Source organism: Equus asinus, chromosome 29 (assembly GCF_041296235.1).
Source record: "Equus asinus isolate D_3611 breed Donkey chromosome 29, EquAss-T2T_v2, whole genome shotgun sequence".
Classification (NCBI taxonomy): Eukaryota; Metazoa; Chordata; class Mammalia; order Perissodactyla; family Equidae; genus Equus; species Equus asinus.
The window spans coordinates 39,360,477-39,383,015 of record NC_091818.1 but is presented as its reverse complement, the minus strand read 5'-3'; the positions used below and the strand labels follow the sequence as shown (position 1 = coordinate 39,383,015).

At 43.7% G+C, this 22,539-nt stretch overlaps 1 protein-coding gene across 8 annotated transcripts in view; it reads right to left on the bottom strand.

The window, feature by feature from the left end:
• SFMBT2 (Scm like with four mbt domains 2) overlaps nt 1–22,539 on the bottom strand; it is a 244,299-nt gene that overhangs the window by 45,231 nt on the left and 176,529 nt on the right. For all 8 annotated transcript variants that reach the window (XM_014841320.3, XM_014841318.3, XM_014841322.3 and 5 more), the window contains 5 exons: nt 22,261–22,387; nt 9,855–9,968; nt 7,406–7,448; nt 5,254–5,324; nt 2,624–2,763 (listed from right to left, as the gene is read on the bottom strand). In XM_014841320.3, coding sequence (XP_014696806.1) covers nt 2,624–2,763; nt 5,254–5,324; nt 7,406–7,448; nt 9,855–9,968; nt 22,261–22,387 — 495 coding nt within the window. The remainder of the gene's footprint in view (nt 1–2,623; nt 2,764–5,253; nt 5,325–7,405; nt 7,449–9,854; nt 9,969–22,260; nt 22,388–22,539) is intronic.

Below are 22,539 nucleotides of genomic sequence, written 5' to 3'. Positions count from 1 at the left end.
CAGGAAAGGAAAACAGCCCAGCCCCAAAGAGAGGCTGCACCTGAGGTCATCTTGTTTGTTAACAGAGCCAGCAGGTGACCAAAGACCTCATTTTAATACTGGAACACCTGGTGTGGACCAGTTTTGCAGGCAGCTTCAAAGAAACCCATCAATTCACGGCATTTTTGTCCACTTCTGTGGTCCTTTCTGATCACTCAAAGCAAAAACAGGCAGAAATACAGGCAGACGACATTACCGTAGCAAAAACGCACTCACAGGCCAAAAGCACTGGTGGACTGAAGAAAGTCAACACTCGGCCTGATCTCATACAGCGACAGAAATTCTTAGTGTAATCCTGGTTCGATTTCATCTTCGATGGAGTCTGTTACTTGCAGGAATCTATTGTCTGTGCCAATGTGTACAGGTGGAGTTATCGCCCTCCACTTAGCCACATCCCCACTGCCTTTCAGGTGTTCCTTCCCCACCAACCGTCTTTCTTTAGCTACAAATTTCTCATCGATGGAACCAACTTGCCACGTAGGCGGAGCCAGACCGGCGCTGTCTGATTTCAGGATGTAACGTCCTAGCGCAATGTCCAAGGGACACGAGAGCAGGTCCAAACCGCTACTAAATAAGAACTGATGCAGAGAGTCCAGGACGACGCCCAGGCCCGCAGGAGACCCTTGACACAGTTTTCTGCCCTTCCTGTGTCCAGCCTCTGCGGTCCTTTCAGTTAAGATGCTGTAAGTGTTCCTTTCCATTCTGCTTCCCTTCCTCCCAGGGCACCATGGATGCTCCAGGCCCCCGACACGCTTCTCCCTCTACCAGACAGGCTGCCAGCTTCCCTTGCCCCCAGAGCCTGTGGGACTCCCATGTGATCTCAGAGCACTATGCTCGCCCTGTCCCAGGACCTAAGACGCACACTCCTCAGCAATATTCTATTTGCTCATTCATCTTTCCCACTAGACTGGGAGCTCATTAACAGCAGGAACCACCTATTACACACTTTCTGTGTTAAACGCTCCCAAATAAATAACAACAATAGCCTGATCAATTTCTGATAGGGTTTCTTCTCAACTGGATCCCCGATTTTCTCTCTAAAATAGATTGTTTTCTCAATATAGAAAAGTCTGCAAGTGAGAATACCTCTGATGGCCTGGAAAAGCCAGCGGGCTCGGCTTTGCTGCAGCGATCTCATCTCTAAGTAAAATGGAATTGGAAGCCTTACAGGGGTTCTCGTGTTGAGGGAGCTGCATCAGCACAGCGTCGCTGGGAGGGCTCCTGTTGTCCGGACCGGGAACTCGAGATTCCTCAGGATGTCGAAGGAGGCCATTCACAAGCAGGCCCCCAGCTTCTCGATCCCGCCTCACCCTGAAGCACCAGGCAAGCCAGATTTCTCTCTTTCTTTCTTTTCAAAATCTAACATATTCTTTCACACTTATGAATTATCCCCAGCCTAAGAACCTATCCAATCCTCCAGCCATACGTGACCACCTTCTCTTCCCAGACACCACCTTGAACTTCCACCTGTGCCTCCTTATCCACACTGTGCATGGCAGGTCCTCTCAGTGTGCCTAAGCCAGATCAAGTGTCACTCCCTCCTCCTGTGCTCCCAGAGCACTTCTGTCTTGTCTCTATTGAGCAGTCACCCTACTGTACAACGAGGTTAGAATTACGTCATCCCCCCCAACAGGAACGTGAAACGCAAACAGGCAGAAGGCGGGGGCTGTTTATTCTCTGACCCAGTACTTTATGCAGCGCCAGGCTCCCAGAAGTAGCCTAAAAAACATTTGTTCAATGGATCAGTAGATTGCTACGCCCAGGGAATTAAAGCACCTTCATCACGGTACGGTCACAGTAAAGAAGACAGATGTGGTGTCCTTTCTCTTAAGAGAAAGCACTAATGTGTGTGAAAAAAGCAGAGACAGAGTGCCAAGAATGGTTCCAAAATTCCCATCCGTCTGCAAACACCGTCAGGGAAGAAGCCATAAAAATGCAACAGCGAGGACAAACCTCCATTAATGTAATGAGGCGTCACCTCTGCCTGCAGGTCGGCTCCCAAAGGCAGGGAGAGAAATGGGAAGCAGTACCACGGAAATGATGAGCGGCCCGGGCCTCGCCTGGGTGCCACCTGTGACACAGACTTCATGCACGTGCCTAGAGCCCGTCGAAGCACTGATCACACGTTGTCACCCCTGCTGTACGCGGTACTGTGGAGGGAGGGACAAAAGATGCCACCCCCGACCCGGCAGAGGAGTGTCCCCTCTCAGCAATACTCTGGACCAGCTCAGGAAGCCCTCCCAGGCTCGCCGACCTCTTCAGAGAAACTTCTCTCCAGTCCTAAACCCTCCCTCCACGCACAACTCTTCCTCCCTCTGTCTTCCCGAAGCTCTTTACTCAAATCTAATGCAATGCTTCCCTTACTCTGGGGAGGAATGTCTACGCCTCCCACTAGACGGTGAGTCTTTCATCCACAGCGACACCACCTCCATCTGTGGATGCCCAGCTCCCAGCCCGCAGGACGGAGAGAAGGCAGGGGCCTGGCGAACGTCCCCTGGATTGATTCACGTTTCCAGGATCTCCTTCAGGAACTGCGCCCACACCTGTGAAAAGAAGCCGTCCGAGACCCGGGAATGCACTTTACCTCTTTAAGAACCAGGACACACTTGCCGGGCCCCACGGACTGCGGCAGCTCTGCAATCCTCCCCTTGTTCAGGTAGGGGCCTGAGAAACACCTGTGGTTGATGAAGAGCTGAGGGCAGCAGTACTTCCCGTTGACCGGACCTGCGGGGAGAACATCACCGCTGAGGCCTCCAGAACCAACGGAACACCGGCTGCAGCCACGGAGCTGCCAAAACTACCCAGAAGCACATTGTGTCTTAATATCAGAAGGTTTGCAGCCACAGGAGCATCTTAGAAATTCAGATTATTTTTTCTACCATATAAATGAACTTTTCTGTTTGTTACGCAGGATTCCAGATGCACAAAAAGATGCAGAAACTAAGACAATGACATCTAAGGTATCACTGTGCACCTTAAGAAAAAAAACCCACCAGTCACAGAGCTAAGTTCCCCTGTGTATCCTACCCCAGAAACTGCCCCCACCCTCCCTCTCAGAGGTAACCACCACCCTGTCTCCAGTATTTATCATTCCCATGCAAGTCTATAAACTTTACCACACGTATATCTATGTGTGTATTGGCAAGCAATATATTTTGGATATTTAAAAAATATTCCATAGATGGTTTTCTGCAACATTTTGTTTGTTGGTTCAACATAAAGTTTCTGAGATCCATTCAAGTCAGTAAATGTGTTCGTTCATTCTTCACTCCTGTATACTATTCCATCGTACGAATATATCACAATTGTATTTTCCATTCTATTATTGATGGACATTTTGTTGTTTTTACCTTTTCAATAGTACCAACAGTGCTTTAAGGAACACAACCACAAAAATCCACCTCCGCTTATGGACAAGAGATTTTTCCAAATATATAACAAGGCATGGAATTGCTTGGCTGTGGGGTCTGCATACCTGTTTTCCTAGACATCACCAAACCATTCTCCACAGTGCCCACCCAAATTAATACTCGAATAAGCTCTGCGTAAGAGCCCCTGCTGTCCCACATCCAAGCCAGCACTAGGTTTTGTAGGGTTCTCCATTCTGCCAATCTGATGGGCGTGAAATGTCCCTCACTGTGGCTTAAACCTGCATTTCCCTCATTATCCTTTCAATTTAGAAAGTGAACAGGGCAAGTTGCTGGTCTGGTTGTGTCTCAAGCTGGTGTGTGGAAAAAGTAGAATAACGAACGGTAAGATGCCACCCCAAAGCTTCGTGACATCTGGAGACACAGAAGGAGGCTTCTCTTACAGCTCATGGACACCCTCTCCCTCCACTGCTCCCAGCTAAGTTGCAGGAACAGTGGCTTTCCTGTATAACACTGTCATTAATGTGGGATGGTCCTCTAACAGCCCAGAAAGGCTTGCTCTCATAGGATGTCAACTAACAACCAACAGTTAGAGGGAGAGAGGTTATTTTTCTGGGGATAAGACAAAAGGAGTAAAATAACAATTACAGACTCTAAAAGCGCAGCAGACACGGTTCTTTTAAAACCACTCTGAAGTTTGAATTCTATACAACAGGCAAAAAAGTGAAGTCCCCAGCTGCATCTCCATGGAAATTTTTTGGTAGGATTACTCTGCCCATAAAAAATTAATTTTAGTAAGTCTACTCATAAAATTGCTCCCTTTACACCAAAGATAACTTTGATTAATAGAATTCTTCCATGGCATATAGGTTTAAACCCTGGAATTCAGAGCAGGTTTCACTGGGGCTAGAAAATAGCATTCTTGCACAACCAGAGGCGCTCACAACCAGGGTATGCAAGTAGGTACTGAGGGGCTTTGGGGAGAAGAAGAAGAAGAAAAAAGACTGGCAAGAGACATTAGCTTAGGTGCCAATTTTTTTTTTAAATAGAAAACAGAATTCTTAAGCAACCATATTACTTAATGTACAAACACGTCTATAATCAGATTTGCGGTCAAAGGGTAATTCACATTTGTATTTTCAAAGGTTACTGTAAAATGCAGGACTTTATACACTAAAAAATGTATGCTATTCACAACTGGCTATTCAAACACAGAGGTTTTAAGGAACAATTCAAAAGCCTGCATGGACTTAAGTATTAACCACTAGTGTAAAAATCCAAGTGGAACTGCATAAAATGTCAAAAAAGGAATGCCTAGGGCTGGCCTGGTGGCATAGTGGTTAAGTTCACCTGCTCCGCTTTGGCAGCCTGTGGTTTGTGGATTCAGATCCCAGGCACAGACCTACACACCACTCATCAAGCCATGCTGTGGCAGCATCCCACATACAAAATAGAGGAAGACCAGCACAGATGTTAGCTCAGGGCTAATCTTCCTCACCAGGAAAAAAAAAAAACGCCTAATAATGATTTTTTCAGCTCCGTCTTTTTCTACATGCTCTTCCATGATACACAGCCCTACGTGGGCTCATAATTTCCAAGTAACACACTTTCAGACCAAAAGAACTGTCCCAAGCTACTGACCAAGAAGCAGAAAAGAAGAGGCACAGAGAATTTAGCTTAGAAATTAAAAACAAAAAAAGGCAGGTATTTTCAATAAGTAGCAATAGAGAGGAAGAGAACAGACTCGAAGTTGAGTTATTCTCATACTGACTCAAAAAGATGTGCATGTCTCTACTCACAGCAACAAACTGGGAAGAGACAGGGGGCCCTAAATGGGCTCATTTACCTGTGCTGTCCAGGTGAGGAAATAAACAAAGGTCGTGAGGTGTTTTCTCAACAGGCACTGTGGATGGCAATCTGTTGACAAAGAAAATAAAGCTGCCATGGGTCACACGCTTTAGAAGAAACTAATACATTCCAAAGTCTTCTTATGGCTTAAAACGACTATGACAGAATCTAAGAATGTGGGAGGACAGGAAATGGGCATCCTGTAGCAACATCAAGAAGCAGATAAAAACCATCTCAGGCAGGCTGTCCTCAAATTCCTGTAATAACCCTAAGAAGCCAGTGGACCATCTGCCCGCGTGAGTTCATCACTGATCAATGAGGTTCTTCTATCACTCCTGGGCTTGTCTCTCGTTATAGAATTATAATAATGTCCTGAATTAATTTTGGACACGAAGAAACATCAACTTGTACTGACTTTAATTAAAGTCAGATTTCTCCCCTTTAATGTCTAATTGAAAACCACTTTCTGCTGACACTTTCTGGTGTCCGTGCCTGTGCAGGTCATGGCCACGTTAGAAAGAATACCTTCAAAGAAAACCTAGGAACTGATGCTTCTTAAAAATGGGAAGCAGGCGTATTTTAGGACAGAATTCTGTGTTACAGTTCAGTGAAAAGTTGCTGAATAAATATAAAATCGTGTAGCCTCAGGGGGAAAAGAGGTGAATTGAGATTCACAGGGGGATCCAGGTTGGCTGTGTGGAAACCACAGCTGAAAAGCAACAAACTCAGAGCAAACCATTACGAGAGATCTTAGTGGGGACGTCAACGGCACCGGTTCTCAAGTGGGGTCGCCAAACTGGCACATGTGCGTCACCTGGGAATTGCTAGACATGGAGATGCTCAGGCCCCATGCAGACACCCTGAGTCAGAAATTTTGCAGATGGGGCCCACAATCTGTGTTTCAACGAGCTAAGTGACCAGTGCAGGTAATGGATGAGAACCACCGGTCCACGGACTGCAAATTTAGGAGTTCTCATTCCAATTTGGATTCAATGATGGGATTGTTATTTTATTATTTACTCTCTATTTCAATGTTGTCCAGATTATTCACCTGACACACCGTGTTTAGAAAGGAATGTACAAAAAAATACCCACAAAACCGTGATTCACATTCAAATCAGAGTTCGACTATGATTCAATTTCATTTTACTTATATTTAAACTTGGGTACATGAAAAAAATGCTGTTTTCAATTCCCTTTCCATCAGCATATTAAGAAAACAGAATCAGCTGGCAGGGGATGTGTATTTTAGATATTTTCCAACACATAAAAATGTTACCAACAGTGACAATTTTCCAAAAACATTACTTCCAGCTTGTACACAGGCTGCCTGAACACCCACCTTCCTCATAAAATTACAATCGAAATGTGGGATGCTTTATATTCATTCAACAATGTACGGCCTACAAACTTGCTCACATGGAAACTAACTTAATGGTCCTAAAAACCCTGAGAAATTGTCTTTTACAAATGAGGGCGTTGAGAGGCAGAGAACTAAGGCCACTTGCTCGAGCTCACCCAGCTGGGAGATGGGAGAGTGGGCTCAGACGGAAGGCCCTGCCTGCCAGGCCTGGCCATGACTAGTGATGGGGAGCATGTGGTAGGGATGGGAGAGTTCTGGGCACCCTCTCGGGGCATCAGAACCGCTACCACAGAGAACCGTTCCTAGCTACTGTGGGACTGAGATATCCTTCAGGTATGCTGAAGTGGAAGGAAAGTGAGAAGTTACGATCTGGAGAAGAAATTCCTTTAGAAGGCGGCCCCCCCCCCCCCCCCGCCCCGTGGCTGAGTGGTTAAGTTTGCACATTCCGCTTCACTGGCCCAGGATTCATGGGTTGGGATCCTGGGTGCAGACCTACACACTGTTCATCAAGCCATGCTGTGGCGGCATCCCACAGAGAAGAACTAGGATGACTTATAATTAGGCTATACAACTACATCCTGGGGCTTTGGGAGGAAAAAAAAAAGGAGGCCCCATATCCTGCCCATAAAGGTGACCAAATGAATAACAGCCAATACACATTACTGCTATCTTTACTACTGCGCTATGTGTTAACTAACTTCCTAATAAAAACAGCCATTTTTCCCAACCTCCAGAGACACACTCCATCATTTAACACATAGTGTTTGAAAAAGAACAAAAAACTTACTGTTTTTCTGGTTGCACCACTGCAATCTTTCTCTTCTTTTGTGCTATAAAACAGGCAAAAAAGAGAAAAAGAGGAAAATCAGCTTTGTTAGCTAGTTGGGCAAAAGCATTTTTAAAAATAGCTTCGTGTAACACAGTTTTAAAGTAAAAGTTTAAATACTGAAAGGGTCTTTCATTCATGCCACAGTTTCATCTTAATTTCTTCCGGCAGAAAATAGACTTTGACTTATCAGAAACGAGGTCTAAATAGAATGTGGCACAGTTAATTTTTATCACTGCACTGGCTGCTTTATTTTAAAATGTGCTTTTAATAAGAATGAAAAAGAGCACGCACATGATACCTCACAGGAACACACCTGGTAAGAGAAATTGTTGTAAGCACAATTATCCTGATGATTTTTTTGTCCACAGAAAGTGTGCTAAGTCAAATAACATTGCCATAATAGCATACTCCAAAATTAGGATTAGAGGCATGTTTTAAACTATGACATTTATTATTGAAAGGAGGACGGGTGCCTAGCAAACATGTCTGTCAAATATTGAGATAAACCAGCCAACAATAATTTTTTGGATAAGAACCTCTCCAGCTTATATTTATAATTGATTAGAATCACAGTAACAAAGACAGACCAGAGCTTTTGGCATCCACTAATTTTGGCACAGATAATCCTGCATCTTCCAACATAAGCATAAATTAATTCCAACAAAACTTCTAAAGCTGTTAAGAGTTTGGCGGGTTTAGACTTAAGAGTTTGCCTCTTCAAAGCAAAATGTATGCATAAGAAATGAAATGAAAGCAAGCATAAATAAGAGAAATAGTCGATGAAATTTCATCCACTCTTAACTTTGTTAGTATTCAGTTCCAGTTACTACTATGAAAAAGGCAAGCTGTGATCTGTACGGTGGAAAACGAGTACGGTGTAATTTGTCAAACTCGGTCTCTGCAAATAGGGGTAGAGATGCCCAAACTCTGTGACCTTCTGGTAAGGAGCCAACAACACAACAGACCCAGATGCGAAATGCAGAACAGAAGAAACACAATGGCCACCTTAACCCAGACTTGATTTGGCCCCAGAAAAACTCAAAGCACCTGTCACCTCCCAAATCCACGTGAAGGAGGGAGGAGGACACAGGACACAAGGTTCTGTCTGACACACAACTAAGACCAGGGTTTGGGCCCCAAACTCATGACCCAACCCAGGGAGGACCTACTGGCTGTGCTGGCAGAGAGTCAAGAATCTGCATCACTTTACATGGGGGTGGTGGAGGGGCAGCGGATAGAAGGCCCTTGAGATTGCAATAATTATCCTAAGCTGGAAATTTTAGAAATATTTTAAAGTGTGGGCAAGATATTACTCTCACTGGATCAGATTCACTGAGCAGTGTGGTATACGGGACAGAAGAATCCCTTACAATCCACCTCTGTCTATAGTCTGAGCTACCGACTTTGTTTCACACAGATAATGCCCCCACCCTAGTCCTAATGAATATCGAGGAGCAGGACTCTTAAGGTCCCTTCAAAATCGGCTGACGTCAGGAAAGGAGAGGCCAACTGTGAGATGGAACTTTCTTTATAGCAATGTTCTGAGCATCTCCATAAGTGCACATAAGAACACTTCGTGCACACACAGTATACAGCTTACTGCCACAAAGAAGTAACATTAGCATGTAAATTACATAAAGAAAATATTAGAATTATCTATTTCATAAAAAATTAAAACCCCTTATCTTTAAGGGCCCATAATTTTAAATAACACTTTTGATACACCTTACAGTGGAATAATGAATGTCAAGATTTATTAGGACTCGAAGACTTTTAAACGGTACCATTTCATGATAATGCCCCACCATAACATATGTTCAAACACACTGCTGCAGACCTTTAAGTGCGTGTGTGTTGCTGGGTTGACTGCTAACATTGCTTTAATTTGGCATTTTTGGGATCAGAAGGATGTGAAGTAATGCGCTTTTCAAAGTATAGCTGAAATCCCGCCAGTTAGTTAGAGTTAAGAGCATTGAGTGTTTATTCCTATGTCAGTAAATTATTGGGGCCAATTATGATCTTTTGGGGTAAACCTCACAAGAAAAATTAGTTCTTCCTCAGATATGATAATACAAAAATAAGGTACTTAAAGTTTTTCTAATCAAAATAACGAACTGTATAAAAAACTGGGAGTGAAGATTCAAGACGTTTTCTCTCTGTCTCTCTCTGTGACCTTCGATTGTCCCATCACTGTGACCTATCGGTCAACCTGTGAAATGCTTCTAAATATTCCTCTCACAGACACTTAAAAGGAAAAACGACATAAAAATATTGGCGCTCTGTGGAAAATCTAAAGCCCTTTTTTGATTTTTACAACTTGGATATCCTATCTTTTACAACACGGCCTGTTTATTTCACCCAAATCCCAGACGGCAGCCACCTCTGCTCCAAACTGGTCCATACTTACACCCTGTTTTGTGTGGTGTGGTCAAAGGGTAAGAATTGGCTTCACACCAGCCCACTGGGAAGATGTCCATGGATTCCACGTCCACGATAAACTCCGGAGCAGGAGTCTGCAGGCCTGCATTGGAACAAAGAGGTCTTATCAACAAAGATGCAGACAAAGAAAGGAAAATGCAGAGCATGCCTGAGAGTGAGCATTCCCTTGAACGTTAAACACAAAAACGACAGTAGTCCTACGACAGGTACAAATGCCGACACGTAAAACAGCAAGAGTACAAGGGGTTGGAATAAAAGGGGAGTTTGGAAAAGAGCTACATCCCACTGAAAACAGCAGGAGGAGGAAGGAACTTAGGAACAACTGGCATGGGAGCCAGAAGTGCTGGAAGGGGCAACGTGTCCTCCTTGTCTAAGCACACCTTGGAAATGAAGGAAATGTGGCCAAGCTTGGGGTAGGGGCCCCAGACACACGTGTAAGCCACTCAGACGTACTTCACCCAACCCCAAGCAAAGAGCAGCCGTCAACCAATGAAAGTTAACACTACAATTCAAAGGAACTAAGACTCAATAGCACCGGTTATGGCCACTACCATACCGATGACACCATTTCTCTAGGGAACTTGTTCACTTATCAATTTGATCGGAGTTACTTATTTTGAACTCCTGCATCTTCCGCCTGCAGATTTCTGCCACATGACACAAAAGCCATTTACGTGGGCACGTCTTTTTATTGTGGATCTGCCTATCTATCACCTCCTTTCAGAACCACAATAACATAAGGCTTTATGATATATCAGCATTACTGCTGAGAGACTGAAAAAGAGAAGACATTTGGAGAGAATATCAGCTAGAGTTTCAAGGAGCTCTGGCTGCTGAGAGAATAAATTTGGAACCCAGCAAACTAGTGAAAAGAAGAAAACTCTACTCAACATCAATAGTTCTTTACAAAGACACTTTGAGGGAAGACAAGTTCAAACCAAGAATCAGAAGATAAGAGCTCCGTTCATAAAGTAATCCACTGGCTCTGACCACTGAATCCTGCTTTGGTTTGGTTTCTCCACTGAGAACCAAGAGGAAAATAAGCCAGTAGAAGCCCACGACACACCTGTGTCACCCCATGACATCGGATGAACTCTGAATCCTATCCCCACAAAACCATGACTTCAAGAAGCTAAACACGAGCCAACACAAAATGGTCCTGACCATCTGAACTCTGATTTGAGTTACATGGGTTCCCTACCTCTTATGTCTCATCATAAAGTCAATACAGTGAAAAGGGAGTACGCTGTTTGATAAACACAGACTCCCAATTTAGTGTGAAACTGGTATGTTGTGTATTTAAAGTGCCCTGAACACGCTGACACCAGATTCTCACACACACACATTATCATCACCATCAGGCACGTTGAACTTTTGATTTGTTCTCAAAGAAAGCAATTACTGTGCTTATCAATCCTAACTTTTTTTCTGCTGAATTCTCCCATAATTTTAAGGCTATAGAAGCTAAAGAAAGGCAAGCAGGTTTATAGGGATTATTTTTCAACTTAGTTGAATGAATAGAAATCATTTCTGTCTTATTATATGACTCAACCAATGTTTAACCTATTCGCCAAAGAAATCATCGAGTAAACAAAAAGACGTCCAAAACAGACAAAAGGGAAGGAAACTCTCCAAGTCGCTTCAAATGCGGAAGTGATTTTCTTGTCCTGAAAGGCACACAATTCTCCGGAGGGTCCCATGCAGGTGGTCAGGGGGCTGCTCCCCCCATTACACAGACTCACAAAAATGGCGTGGGTTTCTTAGCTACTCCACAATTTTGTGAACAGGCTGAATTCACCTTCTGGACACATTTGTATTTCCAGATTTACGTTTAGGTATAAATAAGATTTTCAAGGTCAAAATGGTGCATCAAAAGGAAGCATAAAGTGAACTTTATGGCTTATCCCCCCTCGAATTATAACTTTCGTCTTCTCATGTTCTGCCGGCTCAAACATCACATCGTATTAATACTTTAAAATATACTCTTCTATAATACTGTTTACATGAACATATTTTTAAGGCTGTCTTTACCATACTTTAAAATTCTTTGATCATGCTTTCCACTCAATTAAACAAATATTTTAAGCTAAGAGGTGTCAGTTGCCATGTCCTCAAGAAAAGTATATTCCTGCCTACCTTCTACCCTCAAAATAGATGCCCCTTTAAGGCATCTATTCAACAAGAACTGATGGAAAAGTGAGTTATTTATCACCCAGGAAAGTTTTCCTGACCATGAAAATTTTCCAATCCTATTCTGATGGATGGGTACCAATTCTTTATTTCCCTTTATCAACCTTACGAATGTAGACACATCTGACTGGCCTGAGAATAAGCTTTCAAAACATAACCCATTATTTTCCAAGATTAGAGACCCAGTAGCTTACAAAATAATCCATTAAAAATGTATGCAATGCTCCTTCTTGACTATTCCAGGATTGCCAAAACTACCTACGCAAAGTTAGACGTTCCAAGAAGAAGAACCTCTGTAATATTCTTTATTATTTTACAAAAAATTCTTTTATGAACAACACGGGCTGTGCTCGATCTCTGGCTTGGTTTCAGCTGCGGAAAGTCATTACAGATTCTACTCATTCCTTCTTATCCAGAACTTTCATCTCGAAAAACCATCAGGAAGTCTAAATCTCCATCCACAGGGAAGTACTTAAGTAAATTATGGTGCCTCCATATGATGAAGTATTCTGCTACTATAAAAGAGAAGGAGAAACCTCTTTATAGACTTTTATGTAAAGATGTATATATGTTGAGTAAAGGAAAAGCTGGGTACAGAACACTGTGTATATATAGCATACTACCATCTGTTTAAAAAGGGGAAATCACATATATTTATATGTGCATACGATAAATCTGCAAGGAAATGCAAAATACTATTACAGTGGGTGTCTGCTGGAAATGGAACTCAGCGGCTGTGGGCTGGGAGGAACAGAAGCGGGAGAGAGAATCTGACCACAGATATTTTTCTGTATTTTTGGCCCTTGTGAATGAATTTCCTATTTTACAACTCAACCTCACTATCCCCACACTAACAACAAGATATTCAGAGAAGAAAGGCGGCGTTTTCTACATGAATCCTGTGTTGCCACAGAGATCAGATGAAGGAAGGACAAGTCAGCTGAAAAGATAACCAAAATGAAGCTACGATGCATCATTCCACTGCTCAGAGGAGAAAGACTTCCATACTCACAGTGCAAATGGATGAGCACAGATATTTGTAAGGATCCCTTCGGAATCTGAAAATAGTTCTGCAATTTGCCACATCCTGCGACTCAGTCCTCAGACCAGTGGATCCCGTCTGCTTCCACAAGGTTCCGCCCGTCCTTCTAATTGCACAGGCTGTATCTTGACCTAATCCAGCAGACGACTCGGGTCTGCAAGAGAATCAGTGACCTGTTCTGGGCAGAACATCAGGATGAGAAAAGCAGATGGTTCGTGGTCACACTGAGGTCACTTCCTGGGAACGCAACCCTCTCAAACCAGTAACAGAATCGGAAGGACCGCTGCGTCTCAGTGAAAAGCTGGGATGGGAAGAAAGGCAAGAGGAATTTAAGGGAACAGGTTGACCTTGTTCAGTACCCTCTTTAATAGTTAAAGGCCACAGCAAAGTGTGAGGGGCCCAATTGTGCCTGAAAAGGAAAAGCACCAGAAAAAGCAAAAGCTAGTTGATGATCTGTGAGCAAGCCAGCAGTGGATGCCGGGATCCCCACAGGCCGTCTGTCCTGCTTCTTCCCCCTGCAGACGCCTCTCTACAGAACAAGGTTTTAAAGAGCCCCTTTGTCAGCTCTCAAGCTCAACTCCTAAGGAATAAAGAGACAGGCACAACTGGGACTGGCAAGATCAAGACACGACAGGAAACAGACAATCTGAAGGAAAACAGAAAGGGGATTAAAGGTGTGCGTGGAGAGAGAGACACACACACACATGCACAGCAAGTTTGTTCCAAGCTTTTAATCCTCACGGCAACCCTAAGAGATAGGGACTATTTCCATCCCCATTTTATGGATGAGTAAACTGAGGCACAAGAAAAGATCCAACAGCTGGTAAGAAGCAGATCCAGGATTTGGACCCAAGAAAATCTAGCTCTGGAGCCTTAGAAAGCATCCTAGCCAGGCCGTTTTCTTTCCCTCTCTTTTTGTGGCTGTCCAGCATCTACCTCCTTCGAATAGGGCCCCATGTCTTTTTGTGGAATTTCCACCATGCAGTGGCTATTGCAGCCTCCCACAGAAGGGGAAGGGACCAGACCCACCCTCTCTGCAGGCAGATGATGATGGCCTCAGGCCTCTTGAACAAGCACGTGGTCAGACAGAAGTCACCGTCATCACAACAGCAGCTTGAAAGTCCAAACTCTGCATTGGTTCCTGCTGCAAGGCCTTGTGGGGTGGTGATCCCCCAACCTCCCATCAAAAGCCTCCTCCCAAATCCCCATGTCACTTACTACAGCCAAAGCCAGTTCTGGCCACCAAGAACCCGTATAACTGAGCCTCAGCTTTGGGGACAAAACAGATTTGGGAGTATTAGAAGCCAGTTCCCATTCTTGGGCCACCTTCTAAAAAGTGACCAGCAAATACTGTTCCAGTATCCTGATTTGCAGAAGCAGCTTCTCCCCAAAATGTCTCATGCAGGCCACACCTCTTTTTAGAGATTTTAAAACCACCCACACGGGCTTGAAATATAATTACTCTCACATTTGCATTTTGCCTTGTTTCATTTTTGCAAGCCTGTGAAAAATGCTTATTAACCACCTGACTTTTTCACAAATTACGGAAAAGCTTAAAGGGCAGTTTTCTGCACCTGGTCTCTTGAACATAGTGGCTGCCTCACACAAGTTTCTCTGAAGCATGCCATGCCTTGCCCATTTCATCTCCTAGACTCCTTCGCAAACTCTAGTGTGTGTAAGAATCATCTCGAGACGGTGACTTTGAAAATGCAGATTCCCAGGGGCTGGCCCGGTGGTATAGTGCTTAAGTTCACACATTCTGCTTCGGCAGCCCCCGGGTTTTCAGGTTTGGATCCCAGGCGAGACCTATGCATTGCTCATCAAGCCACACTATGGCAGCCTCCCACATACAAAATAGAGGAAGATCGGCACAGATGTTAGCTCAACAACAATCTTCCTCAAGCAAAAAGAGGAAGATTGGCAACAGATGTTAGCTGAGGGCCAATCTTCCTCACAAACACACAAAAAAAGGCAGATTCCCAGACCCTGTTCTCAGATGCACTAGGTCTGAGGAGGCCCCAGGAATTTGCATCTTAATAGGGCCCCCCCCCCCCGACACCATTGATTAAGATGTGGAGGGTAGTTTGCTGGAATAGAACCAAGCATACAAAAAAACTGACCAAGGAGTTTGTGAATTTTAGCTTACAAGGATAAAATAGCTCACTGCCTCAAAATTTGGTTAGCAAAACAGCAGTTCTTATGGGGCTGCTGTATCTTAAATCACTTTCTCATTTGGCAACACAGATTGTATTTATTCCTCTTATCTATTCAGCAAGCACTTAGCAAGCAAAGTGCACACGAACTCTTGTACAAGTAATGTGCACCGTGACAGGCAGACAGGAGTACAGCCCCTTGCAGCGGCTCACAGTGCTAACAACAGCATCCGGACGTTTAGGGACACGTGAGCGCTCGATTCCGACGCTGCACAGGCTCCACGCGGGGAGGTTAAAGCTAAAATGAGAAGGGGCTGCCTGTCCTGCTCACCGACTGTCCTTGCTGCTCTTCCGTTCACTGAGCACTTACTGTGATGTGCCGACCACGACAATGCACCTTACAGACATTAATGCTGTCAGCCGGTCTCCACAACCAGCCTAGATGGCAGAATCCATTATCGTATATACATTTTACAGAGTTGCACAAATGAGAAAAGAGATTTCCCACTTGCAAAGCACTCCATATGACACACCCAGAAGCAGAGGTGCACGCTGGGAGGCGGACGCTCAATGCCCTGTTCCGGAACTTGAGTCTCCACTCTGTAAGAAATACACACTGGTGCAACAGGAGGAGGAAGGCAGGGACTGTGCCGTACGGCGCTCACTCTTGCAGCCCCATGAAGGTGGCAGAGAGCAGCTAGCAGACTTCTGAAGTCATAAGGGTAGGGGTTGAAGACATGGATTGGAGCATGGCAGTGCGCAGAGAGAGCCAGAGATGGAGAGAGGGCGCTGAGACACTGAAGTGACAAGGTCGTGGGGCAACGGGAGCGGGGCACACAGACAGGAGTTTTTCTGGTTTCTAACTTGGGTAAAATCACGGTGCCATTAGGTCAGACTTGATAAATATGGGGGCTACAATAGCACCGTGTGGTTGGGAAATGCAACGTCGGTGTGGAGATGTTGTGCAGGTGGAGGCAAAGGGGAGTTACGAATATGTGGCCTGTGAGAGTTGGGGAGCTGGGTCGGTCAGCACAGAACTGCCCCCTGAAGGCACAGAGAGATGAGACAGCGTGGGCCCTGGAGAAGGACAGGACCGTGAAGAACTCTGACCTTTACATGTGGGGAAAGCAAAACAAAAGGGAAACCAAGGACACTTAGGTAAGGAAAAGTTGGCAGGAAGAGTAACCTGCCTGGCCCGCATCCCGGAAAAGATGGAGGGGACTGTGGAGGAGGGATCCACACAGGTAAAACTCGGCTAAGAGGCAAAGGGACGCAAACCACCTAGAGATGGAGAATTACGATGATGGAGAAAAAACTTCCATGAAAAACAAAACATCCCAAGGAAAAACCAACCCAAGCAAGACCTGGAGCATCTACATTAGCCTTTTCAACAAGAGGAAAACTGAATATGAGGGGAAAAAATGGAGATAGGAAAGGTGATTACTAGTAACAGAAAGGACATGGTACCTGCCATACAAGGGGCGTGAGTCGTCAGGGCGAATGCATCCTGTTTATCCACTGATCCCGGCCCAAACGTAGGAGCAGAGCTAACCAGGCATGTCCTGTGTTATTACTTAATTTAAAAGATGATACCTCTTGTTTACCAGCTACTTCTATGAAAAAAATAAGCCTCCAACATTTCAGTATGTAATCTAAGATCTTCTATATTCCACTTCCACAAAACCAAGTCTTCTTTTATGATTGGGTAGAGAGAGGGAATGCTGGTTATGGCTGGCTGGCTCTCAGCACCAACTGCCACCTTCCCCTCTGCCTGCAGGGCATGGAGATTTGGAAATTCAACTCCCAGACTCCCTTGCATGATAGAGGACCGGGTACAAACCACCAATGATATCTACTCATGTGGGACGCGAAGGACGGAATGAGGCAGAGGTGATCTTCCCGCTCTTATTCCTGACGACAAGGCAAGGTCATGGTATGTGTTAGCTGCTCGACTGGGTACTTCCCTTTCTATTCAAAGGCGTCAAGGGTCTCTGCGGTGGTTAAAACTTATAGCCTGGCATTGAGCTAGTTATCAGAGTAAATTTCATTTTACTGCCTCCACATTCCAAGAAAATGTGAGTTCTGGGCCTCGAGAGACATGCAGAATTTAATTCTGACTTGATCTGAGCATCTAGAATGGCACTGTCCCAAAGAACTTTATACAAGGATGGAAATGTTCTGCATCTGTGCTGTCCAAAACAGCAGCCTCTAGCCTCAAGTGACTATTGAGAATTTGATTGCAGAGTGTGTAACTGAGGAACAGAAATTCTAATTTAATCTTCATTAATTTAAAATGAAATGGCCACATGTGGCTAGAAGTTACACATGGGACAGCACAGATCTAAGATCTATTATTATCTCTCGAGAATCTGTCCTGCAGGGGTTCTGATCTGGGGTCTACGAATTCCAAGGAGGTCTAGCCAAGGATTGTTTTGACAGGGCCCATGAATTGTCTGAAATGGCATCAAAAACGGTATACATGTGCAAGTGCAGTTTTCTGAGTCTCAACAGCTTTCATCAGAATCTCAATGGGGTCTGTCCCACCGCAAATGTGAAAATCTGGGGACTGGTCCAGGAACGCCAACATCTTCTCAGTCCTAATAAGATCACCTGGTCCAAAGCAGATTTAATTTTCCAGGAATCTGGTACAGGAATGACCCAGGCCCTCTCTTAAAATATTTTTTCATGCCCACCTGGTTTTGGCTCTCATCCCCATGCCTGACATGGAATCGAGTTTGCCACAAGGGGCTCAGCACAAAACTCCACCAACCTTGCTGTGTATGTTACCTCATTCATTCACTCATTCATTTGTTCACTCGCTCATTTATTCATCCATCAAATATTTGAGAAGCTACAAAGCACAGAGGACAAGGAAGGCAAGAAGCGAGCTAGTTCAGGCCTCAGGACCCTAGATGGACAGCGAACTGGAGGCGAGGGATGAGAGGGGCAGAACTGGGCAGCTGATTGGAAGTCTCTGTAGGAAGCAATTAGAGCCAGGTGACACCTCCGCCCAGGTAGATGGCTGAAGGTTCACGTTCTAGAAAAGAGGAATCAGAGCGACTTAGAGTCAGAAAGACCAAGCGATGGCTGAGAACAGGGAAGAGAGAAGGGCAAAAGAGAGAGGATATGTGGAAGGCCATGTGTCAAAAGTAAAAGGTCTGCATCCTTCTCCCATCATTCCCAACAACACAGGTAACCCGTCTGGGACACTGCCAGTGGCAGGTAAAGAGTGCAAGGACAGGGTCCCTGACCTCAGAGGGTGCGTAAAACTTAAACGGAGAAAAGGAAACCAGTAGAGGACCACATGCCAAGAGACCTATCCCACCACAGCCAAGAAGCTGCCAGAAAATCAGATAAATCAGAAAACGCCACTGGACAATTCTGAAGGGCATGCATTACTTAAGAGCGGAAAAGGAGGGTTCACATTCGACCTTGAACTGTCCCTGAGCCTTGCACTTAAATACCTACGCTGAAACGCTACGCGAGCACAGACTTGGGGTCCACATGTTGGTCACAGTGGCCGTCACCTGCAGAAATCAGGGACCACATCCGGACCAGGCCCTGTGTGTCCTGTGCTCATCAGCGTGGACTGCAAAGTTCACTGTGAATGGATTCAATACCTGAACTCTGAGAAGCTACACAGAGCACAGATTCACAGACCGAAATTTATACAGTATGCTTCCCCATAGTGACTGTGGAAAACTTTTATTCTCTCCAGATTTCATTTCAGAGGGCAGCAAAAAGCAAAGACCATGATGCCTGTAATAACGTGAGCTGATGGCGTGAGGTAAGCTGCCTGCATTCACATTTGGACACTTCTCCTCAGACCTGGAGACTTTGGGTTGTCTTTGCTTTTTGTTCTCTGCACGTTTCTTTTTAACAAACTGGAACTGAGAGGCACTGGGTATGGAATCCTACGGGGCTGTCATTCTCTCTCTACATTAGAAATACAAAGAAACTAACAGAGAATTTCTCACCCGTTTTTATTTGAACGCTGCTCCCAATTTCAAAACCAGGCTGTGTGGCTCACGTTCTAAGGCTTTCTACAAAAATTTCTGCAGTAGCCATAACTCAAGGCGCTACACAACTTAGTAGAAATGAAGCCTGTCGTCGTTCTTTTATGATATAAAATAGTATTAATAATAATGGGGATAAGAGAAACCAAGGAAGGCAATGCAGAAACAGAGACCTTCCTGGGGAGTCTCAGGGCTGGGAGGGCAAACAGAACACCCACAGCCTAGCTGTCTCACAAGAAAATGATCTGAAATGACCATAAAGTGATGGCTTGTGAGAATGCTGGTGGATGCGTGTGTGAGCCAGTCTGTGTGGCTGCAAAACTAAAGGCACTAAAATGGAAAGTAATTGATATCATGCGGAAAATGCGCAACATTGTGGATACGATCACCGAGAGCAGAATATTAACATCAGAGAAAACACCAAGACATCCCTTCTGAAACACAAAACCCCATAATCATAAATTGCCCTCGCTCACTGTCAGAGGTTTGTGAGAGCCTGAAATTCTTTTCAAATATGCACCTAAAATAATACTACACCAATCTCATATATTTTATTCATTACTCCCTCTTCAACAGCAGCTCCTTTATAGACACTTAAAGAACGATCGACTTCCAGAGAAGTCAAATACTAAATAAGAATGATCACTTTAATTACCTAAAAGTGGTCAAGCAGCCATGTGTTCAAGATATTTCAAATCAATTTAACGCATAAGAATAATTAAAAAATTGTGACGAAGCATTTATAAATTTAAAGTGTCAGATCAATGGTCTATAATCAGAATCGCCAGCATCATAAAAATAATTTAACGGCCACAAAGTGACCATGGTGAATCTCTCACATTATGGCCCCCGGACTGAGGAAAGAAAACAGTATATACATAAAACTGTGAAATCATGAGAAATAAGGGCCATTAAGCTTGCTGTCACTTTAAAAGGTTCAGTAAAAGCCAAAACCAAAACAAAACAAAGACCCAAAGTCCAAGCAAGATTAAGGAGATTAAATGGAATTTTACGTTGTGATGAGCCAGATGCATAATGTTGACTAATAATTCCAGGTAGATAATATTCAACAGATTGTTTAAAAAAATTTTTTAAATGTATAAGATCTGGCGAAACGGGCAATCTATTTTCTGATCTGCTTCCTAATGCTAACTAATTTTCCTTAGCACACGGATGAAAGCACTCTGAAGAATAAGAAAAAGAGCTGGCATGAGCTGACTCACGTTTCTGTGCTATAAAACCAGAAATTTACATCCAAAGAAAAACAACCATAAAGAGAAAAAAGACTGTCCAAAATGTTAAACATACACTAAATGTGGTTCCTCATTCTTTTGAAGAATTGGGAAGCTGTAGGGGCTGGCGAATTCGGCAACAAAGACGACATCAAGCGCAATGAAACTGAGCCCCAGGCGTATCTTAATGGCTTAGCCAGTTTCTCCATCTATAAAAATCCGGGCACTCTTACTGCTGTCTGTGCCAGGTAACTAATAGATGTAAAGTATTTGGAAGTACAAACTGCTAAATAAATGATGAATGGCACAGAATTTTAACCGCAAGGTGCTAAATAATGATGGAACGTGGGCTTTGAGCTTCACCATTTTCATTTTCAAATTAATAATGCGAACAAGACTCCTGTCTCCTAATACGGCTTACTTAGCAGAGTAGGAGGCAGCGAGTTCAACGCAGGCATTCGGAATCACGGAGGGCATCTTGTTTTTCCAAGAGCGGTTGACTCAACTCTACACGTAGTAACCAAAATAAGGTCATGTTCTACTCCTGTGGCGGCAGGAACATGATGTTAAGCCTCTGTCTACATTTCGGCTAATTCCGACAAAACACCATTCTACTTGAAAATCCACAAAGCCATCAACTTTCTGAGAATTCCTTTTATTTTAAATTGATCTTGAAATCCTAAATCATAGCAATGTTTTAAACTAGTTTCTTGGCATTAATGACATATATGATATTCAGCTAAAATCACTGTTCTCTACCCTTCTCCTTTTCTTGGACTATATAATATTTATGAATGGGAGGCCTATCTAAAAAAATTTCAATGCTTTTTAGACTTGCTTATTAAGGACATAAGGATGAAGATATTGGCACCGATTTCACGACCTTCCAAACTTTCTATTCTAAGAGTGGTGTGAGCATGTCATAAGATTTAAAATATGACCAGGAAAAACTATTTTATTATTCATATCTAGTCTTATTGCTTTTCCATACACATTTGAAATAACTACTGAATGTTATGAAGCTGAAAAACAAACAAACAGAACAAAACCCCAAAGTATTTTAAACCACAGAAAGATGGAAAAACCTTCCATACAAAACTTATTTTAATTCTTTCTCATGAAAATATAACATCTGGAAAATGGTCTTCTATCTAAATCCAAAATCTGATCAAGGTTCTGCTTACAGAGTACACTGTTCTGTGCATTATCTGTACAACTGTAAATAACATGTCGCTATAAAGAACAGTTAAAACACCATTCAGCAAACAAGACTAAATCCTGTTTATTATATATGTGGGGCGAAAGTCTTCTCCAGTTACTATTTTAAGGAAAAATTAAACGTCTAAGGAAGGAACCAAAGTAAAAGGCATTATTCACATGAAAATGCAAATATATAATTTTATCCTCATAATAACCAAGACCTCAAATGCCAGTTTCAGCGACTCACATTAATTTAATTGTGACATTAGCTTTCATAATCATAGATGTAAAAAGACCACTGCGTTCCAAACATAATTATCACACTAGCATCTCATTTCATGAAATTATTAGCTAAGATGAGAGACTCTGAACAAATTTATATTTGATTCGTTTCACTTATTTAAGAACACTGAATAATTTAAGATCTGTTTCCAGAAGAGGAACACGAAAGGGGCACTTCCGAGAAGTGCTGAAGACGTCTGCGCCCTGCCACTTCCACTCGGACCCCACATCCTTCAGGGTGAGGACTAACTGTGCGTACCTTCCAGGCGAAGCCACATTAACCTCCCCTTCACACTGACGACAGAGGCCACACAGAGTTCTCCTGGATTCCTGGGGTTGACGGCTTCCAGCTTCATGTTCTTTGTGAAACCCCGACTAAAGGATGTCTGAAAGAGACAGAGAACTGACACTGAGCCAGGAGATACCACAGCAAGATAACAGGCGCAACAGAGCTGGTGAAGTCGAAATACACACACACACACGCACACATCTTATGTATCAGACAGACAGGCTCGTTCCCATGTCTATCTTTCTCACC